Source organism: Suncus etruscus, chromosome 3, assembly GCF_024139225.1.
Source record: "Suncus etruscus isolate mSunEtr1 chromosome 3, mSunEtr1.pri.cur, whole genome shotgun sequence".
Lineage (NCBI taxonomy): Eukaryota > Metazoa > Chordata > Mammalia > Eulipotyphla > Soricidae > Suncus > Suncus etruscus.
The window spans coordinates 74,535,366-74,555,898 of NC_064850.1; the positions used below are offsets into that span (position 1 = coordinate 74,535,366).

At 41.1% G+C, this 20,533-nt stretch overlaps 1 protein-coding gene across 9 annotated transcripts in view; it reads right to left on the bottom strand.

The window, feature by feature from the left end:
- The window catches only part of LOC126004152 (transducin-like enhancer protein 4), a 158,777-nt gene extending 139,427 nt beyond the window's left edge, over positions 1-19,350 (bottom strand). For 5 of the 9 annotated variants that reach the window (XM_049770563.1, XM_049770562.1, XM_049770558.1 and 2 more), the window contains exons 1-4: positions 19,100-19,350; positions 18,077-18,174; positions 16,834-16,897; positions 15,675-15,719 (exon numbers count right to left, since the gene is read on the bottom strand). In XM_049770563.1, coding sequence (XP_049626520.1) covers positions 15,675-15,719; positions 16,834-16,897; positions 18,077-18,174; positions 19,100-19,144 — 252 coding nt within the window. In that variant the 5' untranslated portion in view covers positions 19,145-19,350. Of the gene's footprint in view, positions 1-15,674; positions 15,720-16,833; positions 16,898-18,076; positions 18,175-18,519; positions 18,627-19,099 lie in introns of those variants that run through there. The other 4 variants (XM_049770565.1, XM_049770564.1, XM_049770560.1 and 1 more) reach the window with 1 other exon arrangement.
- Between the last annotated feature and the right edge of the window lie 1,183 nt (positions 19,351-20,533).

The window sequence follows — 20,533 nt, forward strand, 5'->3', positions numbered from 1 at the left end:
AAAGATACTACCAGTTGTAGAAATAAAGTCATAGGCACAAAAATATTTATAGGCTTGTCATCATCTGGCATCAATAGAAATTCCAGTAAAAACTTGAGGGAGACCAGAGCAATAGTAGGGCATTAGCCTTACACAGAGCAGAGCCAGGCTCACTCCCCAATACCCGTTAAAGTCCCCTGAGCCCTGTCAAGAGTGATCACCAAATGGAGAGCTAAAAAAATAGAGCCCTGGGCCAGAGAGATAGCATGGAGGTAAGGCGTTTGCCTTGCATACAGAAGGACAGTGGTTCCAATCATGGCATTCCTTATGGTCCCCCGAGCCTGCCAGGAGCGATTTCTGAGCCAGGAGTAACCCCTAAGCACTGCCGGGTGTGACCCAAAAACCAAAAAAAAATAAAATAAAATAAATAAAGCCCTGAGCACCACTCGGGTAACCCAAAAACAAATAAAATAGAGGGCCAGAAAGATAGTGCAGGGGACAAGATGGTCTTCGTGCATGTAGCTGATCCCAGTTTTAACCCCCAACACTCCAGGTGGTTTCCTGAGCACCAGCTGGAGTGATCCCTGAGCACAGAGCCAATAATAAGACCTGAGTATTACTGGATGTGCACACGCCGCCAAACAAAAAGAAAAGAACTGATAATTCACTAACCCAATACAATGCTCAAAAAAATAAGGTCACGCAGGTGTCATAGCAAAAGCAGAGGGTAGGGTATTTGCCTTGCATGCAGCCGATCCCCAGCATCCCATAAGATCCCGACCCTGCCAGGGGTAATTTCTGAGTGCACAGCCTCAAGTAACACTTGAGGATCTCCAGATGTGACAAACAAAAAGTTATACAACTTTCCCCAGCCAGGAAATAACTTGAGATTCTGTAGAACCAGGACTCCGCAACTCTGACTGAAAAAGAACCCCTAATGCTATTTCACAAAGCAAAAAGATATATAGATATTTTGTATACTAAAAATCAAATCTTGAAGACCAAATTTTATTTCCACTTCTATAGGCTGAGGTTGCTGAGACAAGGTGCCAGACCCCTATTCCAAGGACTGCAGCTACACTGAAATGGCATCTTTAGTAAAACTCCTTTCTATTCCACTCTCTTCAAAGGGGATTTAAGTTTTCTAAAAGCAAGATTCTGATAAAAATATGTGCCCATAAAAAGACACTTATTTGTAACACTTAATTCACTGTGTACAGAACAGAGATAAATATCACAGATAGCTGTTTAAAACACACAAACAAGCTTTCTCGGTGTTAAGGGAAGCAGATACTGTCAGTAGTTCAGACTAGTGCTTTCAGGCCAAACTCCCTAGCTTGAAACTTAACCTGCAACTTACTAAGTCATAAAGCCCAAGACAAATGTCTTTTTTTCACTTGAGTTTTGTTTCCACCAAGTGGAGACAGCCAGATCTCTTTATTAAAGGGTTATAACTGAAGATACACTGAGGTGGGGGTTGGAGGGGTGGGGAAAAATCAGTTAACTATTTGTAGTTACAAGTTCTTAATCTAGATATGTGGCCTTACCTAGGAAAGAAACAATTCAACTTAGGTCTAGTGAACCATGCAGTACTAGGGATCAGACCAGGGCTTCCTGCAAGTAAAGCCTGAGCTCCAGACTGCTGTAACCTGTCTAGTGATCAATATGTATCATTTCCCCTGGAATCTATTAGAAATAAATAGTAATACATTTCTGAAATTAACATTATGTGACCTAATGATTTTATTCAAAAGTAGTAAGGGATATGTAGCAGTGTATTAGCTATTGTGAATTAACTCGAGATTATTTACCTTTCTAAAAACTGCTGTGGATGACAATTTCTTTATCTCATGAAAAACTGGGTAAAAGCCTGTCTGTAAACTAGCTAAATAGTGAGTTTATGTTCTTAAGTCCCTTAGGACTTCAGCATTGGGTCATTAGGGATACTTTAGATATTTCAATTTAGTTTATTAAAGAAGGGGAAATATTTAATCTGGCCTTTCTTTTTTAAGATGCGGAACCAGGGGACCTAAATTATAGCACAGGAGTAGGGCATTTGCCTTGCATCTGCCAACCTGGGACAGTCCCAAGTTCGATCCCTGGTATCCCATATGGTCCCCAAAGCCAGCCAGGTATGGCCCAAAAACCAAAATAATAAAAATAGAAAGATGAGGAATCAACACATGACAGAGATTATAAACTCAAAAGGAGAAGAATATGTTTTGTTTAACACTGTATCCCTAGCACCCAGAATAATGACTGGGTGAGACAATGCATGAATGAATGAATGAATGAATGAATGAATGAATGAATGAATGAATGAATAACTAGAATAAGTAAGGACAAGGCTCCATTTCATTTCCTTTACCAGTTTCTTCGAGGAGTTGGGAGTAAGGGTTTGGGTCATCGTTGAGGTGCTCAGAAAGATCATCTCAGGTGCCACAAACTTATCCAGTGTTGATCAAAAGCCTTACCTCCTATATTAACATATGTCCCTCCATCCTCTGGTATTTTTGACATTAAGAATCAACTCATCTCCACAAAAACTATTATATTTATGGGGCCAGAGCATTGCTGCTAGAGATAAAGTGTCTGCCTTGCAAGCACTAGCCTAGGTCACCCAGAAACGATTATGGTTCCCTCAAGCCAGGAGCGATTTCTGAGCGCATAACCAGGAGTAACCCAAGTGTCAATGGGTGTGGCCCAAAAACATAAACAAAAACAAAAACAAACTAGTATATTTCTAAGTTCTTAAGTAGGAATTAGATTTATGATATGCAAAAATGTATTTGAGTTCTTGTTCTATGACACAGGTCCCTGAGTTGGCAAGTGAGAATTTTTAAAAAGCTGAGGATTGAATTTGAGGCCGGAACAACAGCACATCAGGTAGGGCATTTGCCTACATGCAGTGGCCAACTAGAGATCAATCCCCAACATCCTGTATGCTCCCCTGAGCATGCCAGGAGTAAATTTTGAGTGTAGAGTGAGAAGTATATCCTGAACACTGCCAGGTGTGGCCCCAAAACAAATCAAAACAAAACAAAACAAAAACATAATTGAATTCAATTATTTTCAGATAACAAATTTCATAATATCTTTAAGCTCTTATATGGTTTAAAATGGGTTAGATGGTTTAAGACCATCTTTTAAATGGTTTAAAAATAATCAGCATTAGCAGCTAGAATTCAGAATTTCATTTTTTTTCACACTAGAAACATACCAATTTGGGTGAAGAATCACTTTTATATAAAAAAAACTAAAATTTAAAAAATATTCAATTATGTTTATTTTACTTAATATGATTTATAATATTGTCAATGACAGGGTTTCATATATAGCATTTCACCACATACCTCCACCGCACTGTTTCCTTTCATCAGTCTCAGGGTTCCCTTCAACCCCCATATGAGAAGTGCAGGTTTATAGACCACTTTACAAATGCTTTAGCTATTTGTTATTCCCTTACTATTCTGCTTTATATCCCACTTATAAGAGATCTTTCTGGGTCTGTCCCTCTCCTTTTATCTTGACAACTCAGTATACAAGAGGCAGTGGAACAGTGCAGGAATATAAACTCACCTATGAATAGCTTTGAAAATGATGGTGCTTTAATAAATTTTTTTAAATATTTTTGTCATTGTTAGGCTACAATGTAGATTGTTATAAAAAATATCTTGCTGGGATAAATCGCTGAGTAACCCATAAACAAATAAAGGGCAAAAGTTCAAATAAAGCACTGGTTTAATTCACATATATGAATATATTTTAGCTTTTTTTTTGTTTTGTTTTGTTTTTGGGTCACACACAGCAACGCTCAGGGGTTACTCCAGGCTCTATGCTCAGAAATCGCTCCTGGCAGCTTGGGGGACCATATGGGATGCCGGGATTTGAACCACTGATCTTCTGCATGCAAGGCAAACACGTTATCTCCATGCTATCTCTTCGGCCCCTTTAGCATTACTTTTATACAGTAACTCTATCTGCATAAACACTGCATTAAACTAAGATAAGTCAGTGAATTCTGAATTATTCAAAATCTGGGATTTTATCATGTAAAATCTGAAATTCATTTTATTCGTTCTTAGAATGGCGGAAATGATTAATATTATTGTGTATGGCTTAAATAAAATAAATAAAAAAAATAACATGTAAAATATTAAGTACTATAAAATACACATTTCCACTCCTAGCATCAGACAGTTTGGGGCTTTTATTTATTAGTTTTTGAGCTACACCTAGTTCTGCTCAGTGATTGCTCCTGTCTCTACATTTGTGGGTCACTCCTGAAGTGATCTCTCATAAAAAGAGCTGGGGATTGAATCCAGGTCGGCCTGTGCAAGGCAATTGGCCTACCCACTTGTTCTATCTCTCTGGCCTGGACAGTTTGGGACTTTATAAAACTGAAAATGGGTGTTAAAGGACTTTGAAAAACGAGGGAGGGACTTCCTAAGAGAATGAAGAAACAAGTATCTCAATTTTGTTTACTAGGTCAAAAAATAATGAAGCCACACTATTTAGTCATTTTGTATCAAAAAGCCTAAAAGATCTCAGCATTAACTTGCATACTGAGTTTAAGCTGAGAAAAGTACAAATCTGAGAAGTGAAGAAGCAATCAGCAATATCACATAGCTAGTTACTGGCAAAACCAGAACTAGAATATTAATCACTATATTGAGTTAAATAATTGACTGGAGTGGGGACAGGGTGTAAACTAAGATGAAGTAGGTCCGCTTATCAAACCTATGGCTCTTGCTCTCCCTTACACACAGATCTCACTTAACTTTCCTGTTTCTTTGCCTATTTTCACTCTGAAGAAGCTGGTGCTCCCTGCTGAACGCACATTTCTCACTTATTCTCCCCTCACATCTTTCTAATTAAGTTTCAATAAAAACCACCTAAAATGTAAAATGAAGTAGTCTATCATCCAAATAGCAGCTGAAATACAAAAAAAAAATATCTCAACAGTGTTATGAAACTGACTTAATTCTTCAATTCTATTTTTTGGGCTGGTTGATCTCAAGCAGTTATTTAATATTTCTGTGCCTCAGTCTCCTCGTATTTAGGAATATACTACTATAAATGTCTAAGGTTGTTGTGAGCTTAAGCCACAACATGTTCTAAAATAAACCCTCTAAACTTTTACAGTTATAATTATCATTCAACACCATACCATCTCCACCAATATGAAACAAGAAATCTTCAAGGCTCTTATCCCTTAAAGAGAATTAGAACATTGCTTTTGATTTGGAGGGAAGTTGGGTAAACATAACACATATGGTTAAGATCAGTATCTCCCCCAAACGACTCAAAACAGGCATGAACCTACTAACAATAAAAGAAATTTTCAAATCCATAGACTGCAATTGGAGCTCATTAATAAAATTTCACTTTTTCATCTCTAATGGCAGAAATCAGTGGCCAGGGAGACAACTGAGGGGTTGAGGCACATTATTGTGCATGTACAAGAACTTGAGTTTGACCCCCACAAAACACTTTCATGATAGCGCTGGTCACTCCCCAGTACTGCTGGGCCTACCTACTCAGCACACAAACAGCCAGATACTAGAATTGAAGCATATGTCCCAAATGGCTGAGTGTGATAATGGGTGTTCTCATGGAACTTGAGAAGTACTTGGAGACTTGGAGGCTCTCCCACAAAATATTTTAAAAAGGGGAGTGGGAAAAACAGCTTTAAAATATGAAACATATTTTACTTAATTCTTTTTCTGGAAGGGAAAGTGAGGAAGGGTAAAGGGGATAAAACATCCAAAGGTGCTCAGGGATCACTTCTGGCAATGTTAGGTAGAGCACATGTGAACCAGACATCAAACCAAGGTCAGTCAGGTTCAAGGTAAGACCCTTAAATCCCTCACACTGCATCTCTCTGGCCCTATTTTAAATACCATATTTTTCATACCATAGCATGCACTTATTTCCCCCAAAAAGTACATCTTAGGAGCAAATACTGCCGAAAGAGTCCTTAAGTGCAGGGGAGCTGAGCATCTAAAAATTATGTGTCTTATGGTCAGGTCTTATAGAGCAAAAAATATGGTATTCTAACTCAACCCTATAAAGCATACTAAAGTTTAGTTGCTTTTACTTCCCCTTTATGCTTCCTTATTTCTCACAAACAACTCAGTACCACAGACATAACTATGCTTGAAAACTCAGCATCCGGCAACCTCAACACCATTAAAGGGATATTATCACAGGTAGAGTTCATGCCTTGCACACAGCCAATTCAGTTTCAATCTCCTGTCTCTCATGCAGTACCCTGAACCTGCCAGGAGTGTGACCCAAAAAGAAAACAAAAATAAATCCACACCAATTGTTACATAGATGAAAATCACACATCTTCGTTATCTTGATCTAAATCTAGCATTATCATACAACCTACCAAATAGCTCAGGAACTACCTACTCTTTGACAGGCATAGTTTTCAGTATATAGGATACAGCAAAAAATAATAATAAACATTCATGTTTCTATACAGCTTACAGTCTAGTTGACAGGAGAATGATAGAAATGTTTATATTGGTGTGCATGTGTGTGGACTTTAGGAGTGCAGCATTAGCTAATTGCTCTGCTAAAAGTGGGTCTCGGCAACATATTTTAATTTTAGGATCTTCCCTTCCTTTGGGGCAAGCCCACACACCAGAAAGAAAGAGAAGAGAAAGCCAAGCCCGCAAATACACAGAACAGATCTCTAGCTAGTAAAGAGAGTGTAACTCCTCTTGGAATGTCAGAAACATCATGCTGCCTACAGCCAAGAGCTTCACAGAAATCAGCACACAGTTTGCTACTTGAAAACAGCGTGACCAGTCCTGAAGAGTAAGTCAAGAAACCTATTTCCTTTTTGCCAGTGGCTTTGGCTGTGCAATCTCAGTCACATCCACAGACCAATGAGAATCCAGATCTCCCTGCACACTGATCCTCTGTCACTGTGAATCTGGGCTTGTCTCTTAAGCCCTTAAGCACCAGTGTCTTCTGTTCAAGGAGGCCAGCGGAATGCCACTACTTGGCAAACTGCAGGGTACTCCACCAACAAAAGCTATTTAAATAAATACATGGATCCAAACTGGCTACTTGCTTAACAGGACCATCAAGATTAAGGAGAACATAGAAAATGCCTTAAGGACTCTGTAAAGAAAAGTTGTTACACGGTGCTAGTGCACATAATTTCGACAAGTATGATACTTTCCAGTTATGTTGTTTCACATTTTCAGAATCTCTGTTCAAAATAATCCATAACTCTAAAAAAAGGAGAATATATCGAATACAATCTTACTTCAAAAAATTAACATAAATTAAGCAGACTAAGTAAGGAATCAAAAGTCAGTATCCACATTCCTTCACTCAAGCTCTCACTTGCCTAGCTGCCACAAGCACCATGTTTCCTTTAGGGTTGGAGGGCCCCTAAAGACAGGCAGAGCCCAAATCCTGCATCAAGCCAACAGAATTTCCACGAAAGGCGGAAGTTCCTCTCACACTGTAATTTGTAAAGTATTCGAGACAAAACCTTCAAAACTGATAAAGTGCCACACTTGCCAGCAGATCAAAAACCTATAAAGGAGCCCCACAATATTTCATTCTGCCTATTTGACAATCCACTAAGAAAATACATGCCTTGTCCTTTCATTGCACTGCTGGCTGGTGTAAAGTTATACAGAAAAATTTTAGCTTTACTACAGAAAGAACTAGCAAGAGAGTAATATAAATTCTAGGTCAGGGGGCTGGAGCAGCTAGCCTAGGATGGACCAAGGTTCGATCCCCCAGTATCCCATATGGCCCCCTAACTCTGGAGCAATTTCTGAGCACATAGCCAGGAGGAACCCCTGAGAATCACCAGTTGTGCCCCCCCAAATATATATATATATATATATATATATATATATATACATAAATTCTAAGTCAGTTCCAATAATAATGGGGCCAGGAAAAACATATAGATTTCTGTTGATGCCAACTAAATTCTTCTCTACACATACAAAGCAACTACCACTGATAAACTGATGATAAGGCTAAATCAAAACTCTAATTTATAATTTTGATTAAAACTTCTAAGGTCCTTTTCCTTTCAAAGTAGGAAGTAGAATATAATTATATCAACTCTGTATTACAACACTTACTTCAAACAAGTCTAAGCTTTACAGACTATCATTACAGTAAAAATAATCAGTTGCCCTCTCCAAAGCATGCTAGCTTTTGCCTTTCCAGCAGTCCAAAACTGATGGTGTGTTAGTTTCTTAAGTCTGAGCATGGGGAAAGATCAATAGACAATACCTTCTAAAAATTCATATCCCTTTTGCACTCTCCAGTCATCAAATACATTATTGCTGCCCTCAAGTGATAAGCCAGACTATTTATAGTCATAATGGTAATAATGGTCTTATTAAAAAATAAAGGTAAGAGCCAAGAGAAAGGACAGTGGGCAAGGTGCTAGCCTTAAATGTAGCAGACTCCCTGTTGAGCTCCAGTCAACACACAAGGTCATCTGACAACTACCAGAGCAATCCCTGTGCACAGAATGAGAACTAAGTCCTGATTGCCAACAGTATGAATGGCCTACCCACCAAAAAATTAAAAATTCAAGTTTGGGTTGAAGACAGTACAGGGGTGAAGGCATTTACCTTATACCCAGCTGACCCTGGTTAAAAACCAGCACTCCATATGATTGCCCAAGCACTGCCATAAGTGTAATTTCTAAGAAAAGAACCAGGATCAAGCCCTAAGAATTGCTTGGTGGCCCAAAAATCGAAAAAGAAAAATGAACAAAATTTGTAAGTATAAATTTTAAACATCAAATCCCAGATGACTTTATTTTATACCATAAAAAGAAAATAAAAGAAAAAAATAGGGGCTAGAGTGGTGTTGCAAGCCATAAGGCATCTGCCTTGCATGCTCTAGTCTAGGACAGACTGTGGTTCGATCCCCGGTGTCCCATATGATCCTCCAAGACAGGAGCAATTTCTGAACCCATAGCTAGGAGTAACCCCTGAGCGTCACCAGGTGTGGCTGAAAAACCAAAAAAAAAAAAAAAAAAAGTAAGTAAAATTCCAGGAAGGGTGAAATAAAGGTGAGAACCATGGGCAATGCATGGTCATCCCCCAGACATCAAAATCTACATTGCAGTCTTAACCTATTAGTCCAAAGAAACTCAAGGAGCCTTAGTGGGATACAAAGATCTATGCCCAAGTAAACAAAAATTTAAAATAACCACATAGGGATTGAGGGTCAGTGAGGAGGAAATATTCCTTTGTTTGAATGCAGCCAAGAAAATCTTTTAACAGTAAAAGCAAACATTTGCCTTCATTTATAAGTCTGAGTTGTGTGTGATTTCCTGCATCTAAAACCCTCTCTCTGAACTACAAAGAGGCCACAAAACATCACATTTTCCCCTCCCTTAAAAATCCCACAAGATGGTGATTAACAAAAACAGCCCCTTGTCTTTAGACATAGTTTCAAAAGCCACAAGGAAAAGATAAACTTAAATGGAAGAGCAAGTTTGTAAACAAATGAGTAATAGGTTGCTGAGAGAAGAAACAAACTCTATCTTGATCAGCAAGCAGCTCTTCTGGCCCTGTATATGGGAAAACTCCAAGGGAAGGCGACCTTTGTGCTCACCCAGAGTTTCTGGATGACATCCAAGCAAAGCCTTCCAGCTCTGACTTGAGGCAGAGCTACAGAGAATCCTTGGCACCCCAGAATTTCTGGGTATGAGCCTGAAGTTCAGTTACTCAAAGACAAACCAAAGAATCATCCCAGCCTCCCAGGGGCTATCCATGCATTAGATGGGACTTGAATTTCTTATTTGGTTATTTGTTTTTGTTGTGAGGCCACACCCAGTGATGCTCAGGCCTTCCTCCTGGCTCTACACTCAAAAAACTTCCCGGAAGTGCTGAGGAGACCATGAGATGTAAGGGATCTAACCCGTGTAGGCCACATGCAAAGCAAGCATCCTACCCCCTGTACTCTCTCCAGCCCCAGGAGACCTATTTCTATCCAGTCATATGGCATCCATCTCATGAGATCCTTCCACATAAAATCAAAAATCTAGAATCCAAAAGAATGAGTAAACAAACAGGATCAAATCTAGCCAAGGTAATAAAATTAATAAATAGTAGACCCGTAGGATTATCATCAGAATTGAAGAAATATTAAAGAATTGTCATTGATCCTCTATTCCAAACATTCAAGTCATAAAGAAAGATGAGGAAAGAGGACCAATAATCTCAAATTATTTAAAATGATGGAATAGGCTGCAGCAATAGCACAGCGGGTAGGGCATTTGCCTTGCAATCAACCGACCTGGATTTTGATACCTGGAATCCTACATGGTCCCCTGAGCCTATCAGGAGTGATTTCTGTACAGAGCCAGGAGTAACCCCTGAGCGCTGCCGGGTGTGGCCCCAAAACCAAAATAATAAAATAAAATGACAGAATAAATTACCTTGAATTTTAAAAAGTGCCTTAAAATTTGATGAAAACTGGAGGAAGCATAAAATTCTCAGACACACACAAGTGCATGCATGGGCTGAAGCATATGATAGCTCTGCAGAGGTATCCTAGTTGATCCCTGATTCTGTCACCTGGTCTTCCTAAGCTCAGAAGGGACTAACCTTGGTAACCTCAAACACCACCACCATCATTCAGCACTCTGTACTGGTCCAAACACAGAATCACTACCTTACTCTGTCACTTCTACCCAAGCACACAGTATTCCGTTTCCATTTTTATCTGTAATGTTTTCAAGGTTATCAATAAATTGATATTATATTGGGATGAAACAATAGCACAGCGGACAGGGGGCAGGGCATCTGCCTTGCTTGGGCCAACCCAGGTTTCATTCTCGGCATCCAATGCGGTCCCACAAGCCTGCCAGGAGTGATTTCTGAGTGCAGCTGGGTGTGGTTTAAGCCACCCAACCCCCCCTCCCAATCTACTTATAACCTCTCTTTTAGACTATCTAGTTCTCTTGTGTTCAATGCCACTGTGGGCAAATCCCACAGATCAGTTTCTCTAGATTATAGATGTTTATAAACAAACACAAAGCTCTACAGACAAAAATTGTATTGCTTTATCAGGGACTTTCAATTAGATTACCTCACATTTGCAAATAGTTCATTTTCATTGCTATTCAGTCCAATTCTGAAACAGTCAGACAGGAAATATTCTGTAATCTCAGACACTGCCTGCGTCACCTCCCCTAACTAAACATATACAAAACAGAAAACATGCAACAAATCAATGCTATCCACCAAAAAATAAATATTATGAACAATATGGTAAGTAGAGTAAACTTTCCACTGTTAAGTATTGTACCCAAATAAATTTAAAGTAGTCCTATATCAAATATAATAAAAACTAGAATTGCCTAGAATGTCAGGCCAGTCATAGAATACCTTCAGTCTCTGTAATATCTTAATTGGAAAATTAAGGGGTACACCCAATGGTAATCAGGGACCCTGCATTACTGGAAGTCAAACGGGAGTTCCCGCATGCAATAAATGCACTTCAACCCTTGGAGCCATCTCCCTGACCCCTCAATAAAGCTCTTCTGATTTTTGACTTTTTATATATTCTTACTTGCTTCTAAAATAGTTCAGTAAATATACCAACCTAATTAACAACGGCTTCCTCAGTCAACAGTGGCCTTGATTTCACTTATTTACACATTAACTGCAGCCTCCGTTTGGTCAATCTAGTCTATTCTCTATACCATGCCCAGCTTTTTATCTGCTCTGGACATCATTTTCTCCAGCAGATGAAGTAGATGCCGATTGATTTGCTGTCGAGCATGGTAAATTAATAGCAACAAATTGCTGAGGGCCCGTCTCGCTGCTCCACCATGCTTCGGCAGTTTTGCTTTATTTGCTCCATGATGGGCAGCAGTCGGCCTCTTCAAGTCAATTTCTTCTTAACAACCTGCAATACTTTTCAATGGTGAAAATAGAGCTGTTCCTTGTAAGTCAGAAATCAATATCCTATTGCCCTCAGAAAATGCTAAACAAGCAGTATTGGCAATCCACTTGGTACTAGAGGGTATCAGATATAATGCAAATCCATACCACTTCCCTCCTTGTAGTTATTACAGTTTGCTAAAAGGTTCCTAATGTCATTTATCATCATTTACTATCGACCAGAAGGGCTATGATTATGATATCCTATCAGTTGGCAAGCCCTTTCATTTCTATTCAATTAATATTTTAGCAGCACTCAAACGGTTGTGGCTCAAGTCTCATAATAAAATTTACATGGCTCAGAATGAAATAATTTTCTGAAAAAAAAATGCTGCTTCCAAAAAATGCTTTCATATATACATGTACAAGTTCACATTTATAAGCATGTATGTGTGTATACATATGATGGCAGCATTTATCTCTCTCAGGTTCAAAGTGGTATTGATTTCTAGCATTTTTTAAAATTCAGGGTAATTTCTTTAGAGGCAAAAAGAGACTTTCCAACAAACAGAACAAACGGCAACTGTAAGGAAGTCACCAGTAATTCTCAAAAATGTCAAAATGTGGTAAGTACATTATCTACCAGTTAGAATTCCTATAGTGAATTCACATGCCTATTATTCCTGATCTACATTCAATATTCAGCTTTGAAAAACGGGAACTGTGGCTGTCAAATTAAATCAAGAAGGTCCTCCTTAATTACTAATCTACAGGTGAAGGATGGAAACAAGCAGCACTTAGCAGTGCCATCAACTGCATACATTGTTCTGTCCATGGTCACTGACCCATTTCAAAGTCACACAGTATGAGAAACAAAGAGAAGTGAGCAGCAAAAAAGGTAACTAAACAATGGGTCCAACCTCCTTCCAGAAAAAATAAGCACCCACACTTAGAGAAATCCTTAAGAAATAAAGGGCTATTGTACTTCACTTTTAAAATTTTGATGAAGAATCACAATGAAATGTGTGCCATTTCCAACTAGGTCCAATTTGTCATCTTCATTTCCAAGCTAGAACTTCAAGAACGACAGACCTTTAATTCACATGATAGCCTAGAACACTCCATTGTAACTTTTCTGGATTTTTTTCCTCCAGCTTCATATGCTCAGCTCTATTAATCCTAGTAAGATTACCAGAAATTAGATTTCTATTTTATACTCTAGTTCCATGTCATGTCACGGAGTTCCCCTTTAAAAAAAAAAAAAAACAGCTAATTCTACCAGACTAATGCTATTTACTCAGTTACCAAAATTTAAATTAATTATGTTCTCAAACATAATTGTTAAAAATTGGCAACATTATGCAGGCTTAATTAAGATTAAATCCAATTTACTAAATGTACTTTAATTGGTACTAATTACATTAGCTTTCATTTCAGAATGACAAATTCCCCATAGGTTTCACTTTAGCATCCTCTATCAGAATCAACAGAGTGACTGAAGATCCACAGCCTCCAGAACAGGGACAGGCCATAAAACCAACCCCCCACCCCCACCCCGTTCATCACTGACTGCCCTGAGCTTTTATCCTTTTATCAATGTGCTAAGTCACAGAGTCATGACTCCATCACGGCCATCATTTTCTGTTCCAATGAAAAATTTCTATAAAAATAAATAGTCTGTGGCTGGCAGCAGCCAAGAGGAACAGGGGCATTAACCCAAAAATACACAAAGTTTTCAAATATTAGGGCCACCAATTACTAGGGTACTTCCAAGGACTCTAGGGACTCCTACTCTTGAACCCTTCGAGACACAAATCTAATAAGTGAATAAGCCTAACCCGATCTTGAGAACGAGGCCCAATTATGCCGCAGGCCAACTTCCCTGCATTATTGCTGCTTTCCATTACAAGGGGAATCTAGCGAGTGCATCTGGAAGGGAGGCCAAGAGGAATCAAGGCTGTCTGCCTAGGAAAACAAATAAAGACAGATATGCCTCTGTGCTGAAGGGGGGATAGAAAGAAAATATAATAAGTAGGTGGTTTGCAGGGCTGTCTATATTTCATAATGTGATAAACTGCCCTCAGGATTCCTGAAATGACTGAATTTAAAATAAAAAAAAGAGAGAGAGAAAGTGAAAATGTACTCCATTCTCAATTTGAAGTGGACAGCATTTAAGACCAGCCTGACAAGAAGATGACAGAATTACGGAGGTATAAAATGTTAAAATTAAAGGATCTCTCATACTATCCCTCAAAAACCAGACTATATACAGCCAAACACAAGTTAGTTCTTTGACTCTCAGAAATGGAGGTAGAAGGAAGATCTATAAACCAAGTGGCTAGGAGAGTAAACAAGATAAAAGAGAAAAAAAAAGGGGGGGGGGCATTAATCATCTGTTCCAATCTTTAAAAAGACACTAATTAATCTTGGGTGGTGGGGTGAGGACAAAAAAAAAAGTACATGATTTAGACCTAAGATGACATGAAATGAGGTTAATTAACAAACAATTATCTTCCCTGCAATTTCTTCTAGTAAGGAAGAGGAGTCCAACCGTAGCTTGGGTTTTGTTAAAGTAGGAGATGTTTACATTGCTAATATAAACAGAAACTACAAAGATGCCAAAATGAGAATGTAGTTATTAAATCTGCAGTAAAGCCTATTATGTTAATATTGATATAATAAAATGAAATTCCAAAATCAAAAGTCCTTAATGTAATGACTCATTTTTCTCCACCTTTTCGCTTTTAAGTAGTATCTATCCAATTACCTTAATTGTCATATTTTCAAACTCTATTATCTGAGTATGTTCTTAGTAATATGGTAACTGATAACCAAATAGGAACTGGAACTGATAAAAGCCAAATCATAATACATGGCCATTTCACTTTTTTCAACTTATCAAGTAAGTGTAACATCTATGGTAAATATCTGTAAGATCAAAGCACTGGCTTTTCTCTTGTTTTTTTTTTTCTCAGCAGGTCAGCATCACAAACCTCTTCAGGTTATTGAGACCAAAAGGAGATTACTGAATAAATGCCTCCTAGAAGAATTATTACCAAGCAATACTTACATATACATGCTATTTTTCTATCTAGAAAGCTTAAATAAAACGTATTTTTTTCAATCTGGTGGGATTAGGGGGAGGGAAGCTGTTCACATCATACCTCTCAACACTTTATGACTAATAATTATTTTCTTTTCATTCATTTCCTTTTTCTGCTGAGCTAATTGCAAGATCTACCTTATCACATACTCCTATTAGGTTCATTAGTTTTAACTGATTTATTCTAAAAGTAGTAACAGTTCTAATTCCTAGGAAGACTCCAGGGACCACAGAAAAATTTTACATCATATTTTTGTAGCACCACAGATTTCATTTTGATCCTCTCAGTACACCTTCCATCCATGCTTTAAAATCACATTGAGTCAAGGAAAGTTTCACACAATTTATAGTTTACCTTGTAGCATTTCCCAAGAAAACCTTATTTATACATATGCAATGCTCAAAATACATAAACTTTAAAAAAGAAATTTAAGATCTACTAGCAATCCGCTTTTCAAAGCGTGCAAAATTTACTATTCAAAGTATTAAACTACAATTTTAAGTGACTAAAATTAGAAGAACCTGAAAAAACAGATGGGGAACTACATGTGAAAATAAAACAGCACTCTCCATTACAGAGTGTTAAAAATCCAGGTAGCAAACAGTGTTCAAACATGATAAAAAACACTAAATTTTCGAAGTACACATTATTACTATCAACATAAAATAGTTATAAAGAAATCCTAACTTACCTGCTTATGCATTTCTATATTCAACCCATAGGACATCTCATAATACTGTCAAAAAAAAAGTAAGTAATTAGCTACATGCCTTTAATCAAATCTTCAGCTTGTTCAAAATGTCCACAAGAATATTGTCTCCCATAAAGCCTCCCTAAAGCAAATTATCCATTATACACACGCTGTTAAATCCGAAGAAACATTCCATCGCTACCTTTAGTTTAATAACTAAAGTCACCTTAAGAAAATAAAACTCCAAGACAATAACACACACAGAAAAATACAGAACAGTGAATTCAAATATAATAGCTATCTTGAATTGCTTTTATACATCATAAGGAGATATATCAAAACAATCTAATAGGTATCTGTCTATGTGGACAAATTCCTAGCACAACAGACAACTTAATGACAAAATGTGCCTTGTACAAATGACAGCGTTTTGAAAACCCTGTTCAAAAAGGTGAGGTTACCTTGCAATCTTGTCCTCATTTTTAGCTTAATGTTCATATTCATATAGTCAAAGGACATAATAGAAAATATGCTCTGTAGTATGGTCCTTAAGAATAAATATTCAAGAAATATGTATGACAATACTTTTGAGAAAAGCAAATCTGGTGTTTTTGGCTATATAACTGACATTAGAGAAATTCTGACAAAACAAATCAGTTACACAGGTGACTACAATACTCCTCAAACCAAATCAAACACTACAAAAATTGAACACACACAAAACAATACACGTGCTCTTTTAAAAAAGGCAGGGGGATTTGAAAGGAATTTGATGTCTGTCATTCTTTAAAAGAAACAAACCAATAAAATTGTAAACACAATATTAAAATGGTTAAACCAGTTGAAGAGCATAAATGCAAAGATCACTAACAAAAACACATGTGTAAGACATACTGTTTTTATTTATTTCAATCTGTAAAAGCAAAAACCCAAAAAATGTACACTCCAGTAAGTTGAATTTTATAAAATTTCACATCACAGTCAATTGTCTGAGGCAAGTTCTAAAACCCTGGAATTATAACTTGTTAATCTCCTATTCCCCACAACCTCAAAAGCACTGGCTCAATGACTGTGATCTGTCCTGCAGGCTCCACCAGTGATTTCTTGTTTGGGGTACTCCAAACTAGAAGGCACTTTAAATCCAGAAAGCTTGTCTTACCATGACATAATGCCGCTGCATCTCTGTCTTCTCACTGGCAAGTTTCTCACATTCCAGCTTCAGGCTGTGCAAGACATAAGAAAATCTAAGTATGCAGACCTGGATTTACATCCTTCTCCTCTAAATCATCACGTACAAAATGCCAAGTTAAGTGTCTTAAATGCCATTCTCATTACAGAGGAAGAGGCAGAAGAGAAAGGTGATGGCAACCAAGCTAGAACTGCCCTTTCGAATGGAATGGAGAAGGAAAGGGATAGAGGGTTTATTTATTAAAAGCAAAAAAAAAAACCCTCTAGTTAATTTACTGGGGAATGGACTAGATCGTCATCAAGAAATGATTATTCATTATATTGTTAATAGAGAACAAGAAAATAAGCATCAATAACGTGTACATATTAAAATATTTAGAATAAGTTCCCCCAAATGTCACAAGGGAACTTTCTTTTCATGCTTCAAGAAAAAAATGGAGCTAGTACCAGGCATCTGTTATATGAATGACGTCTTTTATTTTTCCTTCCTCCTAAACGGAGGCAAATTGAATACCACCACCCAGGGGCAAAGAGTGGATCCGGTTCAGTGGCTTGTTTTGTTTTGTTTTTTTTTCTGCCTATGAAACAACGCTCCACGTCACTTAAAAAAAATAAAAAGCTAATAAAAGAATAATATTTCGAAGACAACCTAAAACTAATAATGGTCTGAAAGCCGGAAAGCATGTTTTCTGCAGGGAAGTAATTAAATCGCCCACTTGCGACTTCCCAGGGCTTTGAAAGCCCCGGGTGCATTCTGGTGGACGAGCAGAAAGAAGGGAGGTTGTGAATCAAGCTCAGGGGAAGAAAGATTCAAGGAAGTCAAAAAAGGCCCCAGAATCTTCCCAACCTTCCTGTTCGCAAGAACCCCCCCCCCCCAAATCAATGCCGAAAGTTTGATCTCAGCATTTTTCCAAGTTACCCCAGTTTCTGCCTTTCCCCTAGTAGCCCTCCAAAAATAAACCTGGAAAAAAAGAAGGAATGCTTCATTTCTTTTCCTACACCTGCCCCAGGAAACAAGGCCCTGGACTTGCCCTTTCTGTCCACAAGGAAATAAAAAGAGACAAGAGTGGGGGGGGGGGGACAGCCCCACGGTCAGTCATCCCAAGAGCAGAGCGAGAGACAGGGAACACTGGAGGGGTGGAGGGCTGGAGAGGATGTGGGGAGCCCAGAAGCTATACAAATCTGAGGTTTCAAGCTCAAGTCAACGCGGTTACCTGTGGTACTGAGCCTGTAAAAACTGAAACTCTTCCTTAATCCGATCGCAGGACTCAGAAATGGTAAATTTAAAGGGTTGAGCAGGCTGATGCGGTGCCTACAGAAGAACAACAAGAAAAGAGCTCATTAGCCCCACGGGGCCCCCCGAGAGCCAGAGCGAGCGCGGGGAGAGAAGGAAGGCCAGGGGCAGGGAAGGGAAAGCGAGGCGAGGCGAGGCGAGGCGAGGCGGTGCGGGGCGGGCGAGGGGTGCGAGGGGTGCGTGGCGCTTAAACGAGGAGGCCAAGAGAGAACCCAACTCTCCTTCCCGCCCGCCCTGCAGGGACCTCCCCTACAACCAGGGGCCCCGGACCCCCCGTCTCGGGTGTGAGTGAGCCCGCAACTCCCCGCCCGAGCTCGCTCCGGCTCCGGGAGCCCGGCGGCCGCGCCCACACACCCTCCGCACCCGGAATGGAAACGGGCCCGTCGGGGGCACGCGCGCCATGGCGTCGGGCAGCCGGCGGAGGAAGGCGCGGCCGGGGTGGGGGTTGCACCCCAACACAACACCACCACCCCGGCTGGACTGGCTCGCCCGCACACCCGGAGCCTGCGCCGCCACCGCCGCCGCCGCAGGCAAAACCGGGCAAAGCAAAGCAAAGCAAGGCAAGGCAAGGCGCCGCGCCTCGCTCGCCTCGCCTTCCCCGCCCCGGCGCGCAGCAGCGCCTCCTCCGCCCCGCGCCGCCCCGCCTCGCCTCCGGAGCCGCCGGTGGGGAGCGACCCGCTGCACCGGCTGCGCGGCTCGCGGGGGCTTCGAGACAACAATAAGAAAATGGCTCCAACTCCGAGGCTTCGGGAGCCCCGGCTTTCGCAGCGAGGGCGGGAGCGGGAGAGAGCGACCGACCCCCGGCCGGAGCAGAGCCCGGGGCTGGCTGGCTTGCCACGGGGCTAGCAACGCGCGCGGGCTTGCCAACGCGCCTCCGGCCCGACACCCCACTCGGGCCGGCCCCGGGGTGGATGGTGCGGGGACGCGGCCGCGGAGCACTCACCGGGTGTCGCGTCTGCGGGTACATCTTGCTCAGGTCACGAATCATCCAAACCGATTTAGTTGGCGGCGCTGGGCAGAGGCGCGCGGCTCATTGGATGGAAGGCAGGATCCGGAGGAGGCGGCGCGGAACGAGCGGCCGCGGGGTTCCGAGGGGCAGCGCGGGGAGGTCCCGACCCCCGCCGGGTCTCGCGGGACGCGGACGGGGGAGACGCTCGGCTGCAGCGGCGGCGGCGGCGGCGGGGTGCCGGAGGCCGAGCCGCTCCGCATTCCCCGCGGGCGTCACTGGTCCGCGGCGGGCATTGTCCGGCGCGCGACTCTCCCTCCGCGGGAAGACTCCGGCCGAGCGAGCGACCGACCGACCGACGTTCGCTCCTCCGAGCCCGGCGCCGCAGCCGCGAACGCTGCAGCCCCTTGGATGTGAGTGAGCTCCGCGGCCCGGCGCAGCGTCCTGCGCCCGCAGCGCTCGGCCGGCCGTCCGCCCGCTCTCTCGCTTGCTCGGCGTCCCACTGCAAACTTTTTTTTTTTGCAATTTCTCTTAATTGCTTGTTATTCCTCCGAATGAATGATCGCTCTCTTCTCGCTCCAAAGCGAACGCAAAACTCCTTGGCTGAGGAAAAAAGGTCTCGAGACCGGCGCACGGTGCTTTTTTTTTTTTTTTTTTTTTTTTTTTGGCGTTTCTCTGGAGATTTTTTTTTTTCACTTCACGTCAACGATCTTTTTTTAAAAGGCACCTTTTAGCTTCTTTTACCACATCTCATTTCCTTCTTTTCCTTCCTTCCTGTTTTCTTGTCTTAAAAAAAAAAAAAACTGAAGGGGATTATGAAAATAAAAGAGTGAAGCACTTGCGGCTTAAAAAAAAAATAAAAGAATATTCTCTCCTTTCAAACTCTGCGAACACCACCTCAAAATAATATACAAGTGTGTGAGAGTAGTGGGGGAAGAAAAGCAAGCCAACAGCCCAAACACCCGCTCTGAACAGCTCTAACAACACGCTCTAGGTAGGTGACTTCTTTGACCAAATTTAGCAGCAAGCTAATCATTAACATTCTGATACATATTTACAATCGGCTCGGAGGAGCGTGAAGCATCCCGGGAGATGGAGTCCGTCCCGCAGCGACCAGAGCGGAGAATCTGGCCTGCTGGACTACAAATACCGACTCGCTTCGCGACCACTCAGGGGCTCGCTCGCTCTCAGCGCCCCGCCCACCTCGGCGCTGTCGGCGTCTCCAACAGCCAATCAGAGATGAGTGAGCATTAATCGCCGTTCTGTGTTACTGCCCATCATTTCACCGCTGACAAATGGCAAGTCGTGGGGGCGGAGTCCGCCCGAATGGAACCCACGTGGGGCCGGGCGTCGTCCGTGATTCAGACCAATGAGCAAAACGGGATGGATTTAATGAAGGCCGGGTGTGTGTGGGGGGGAGAAGCTAGCCCG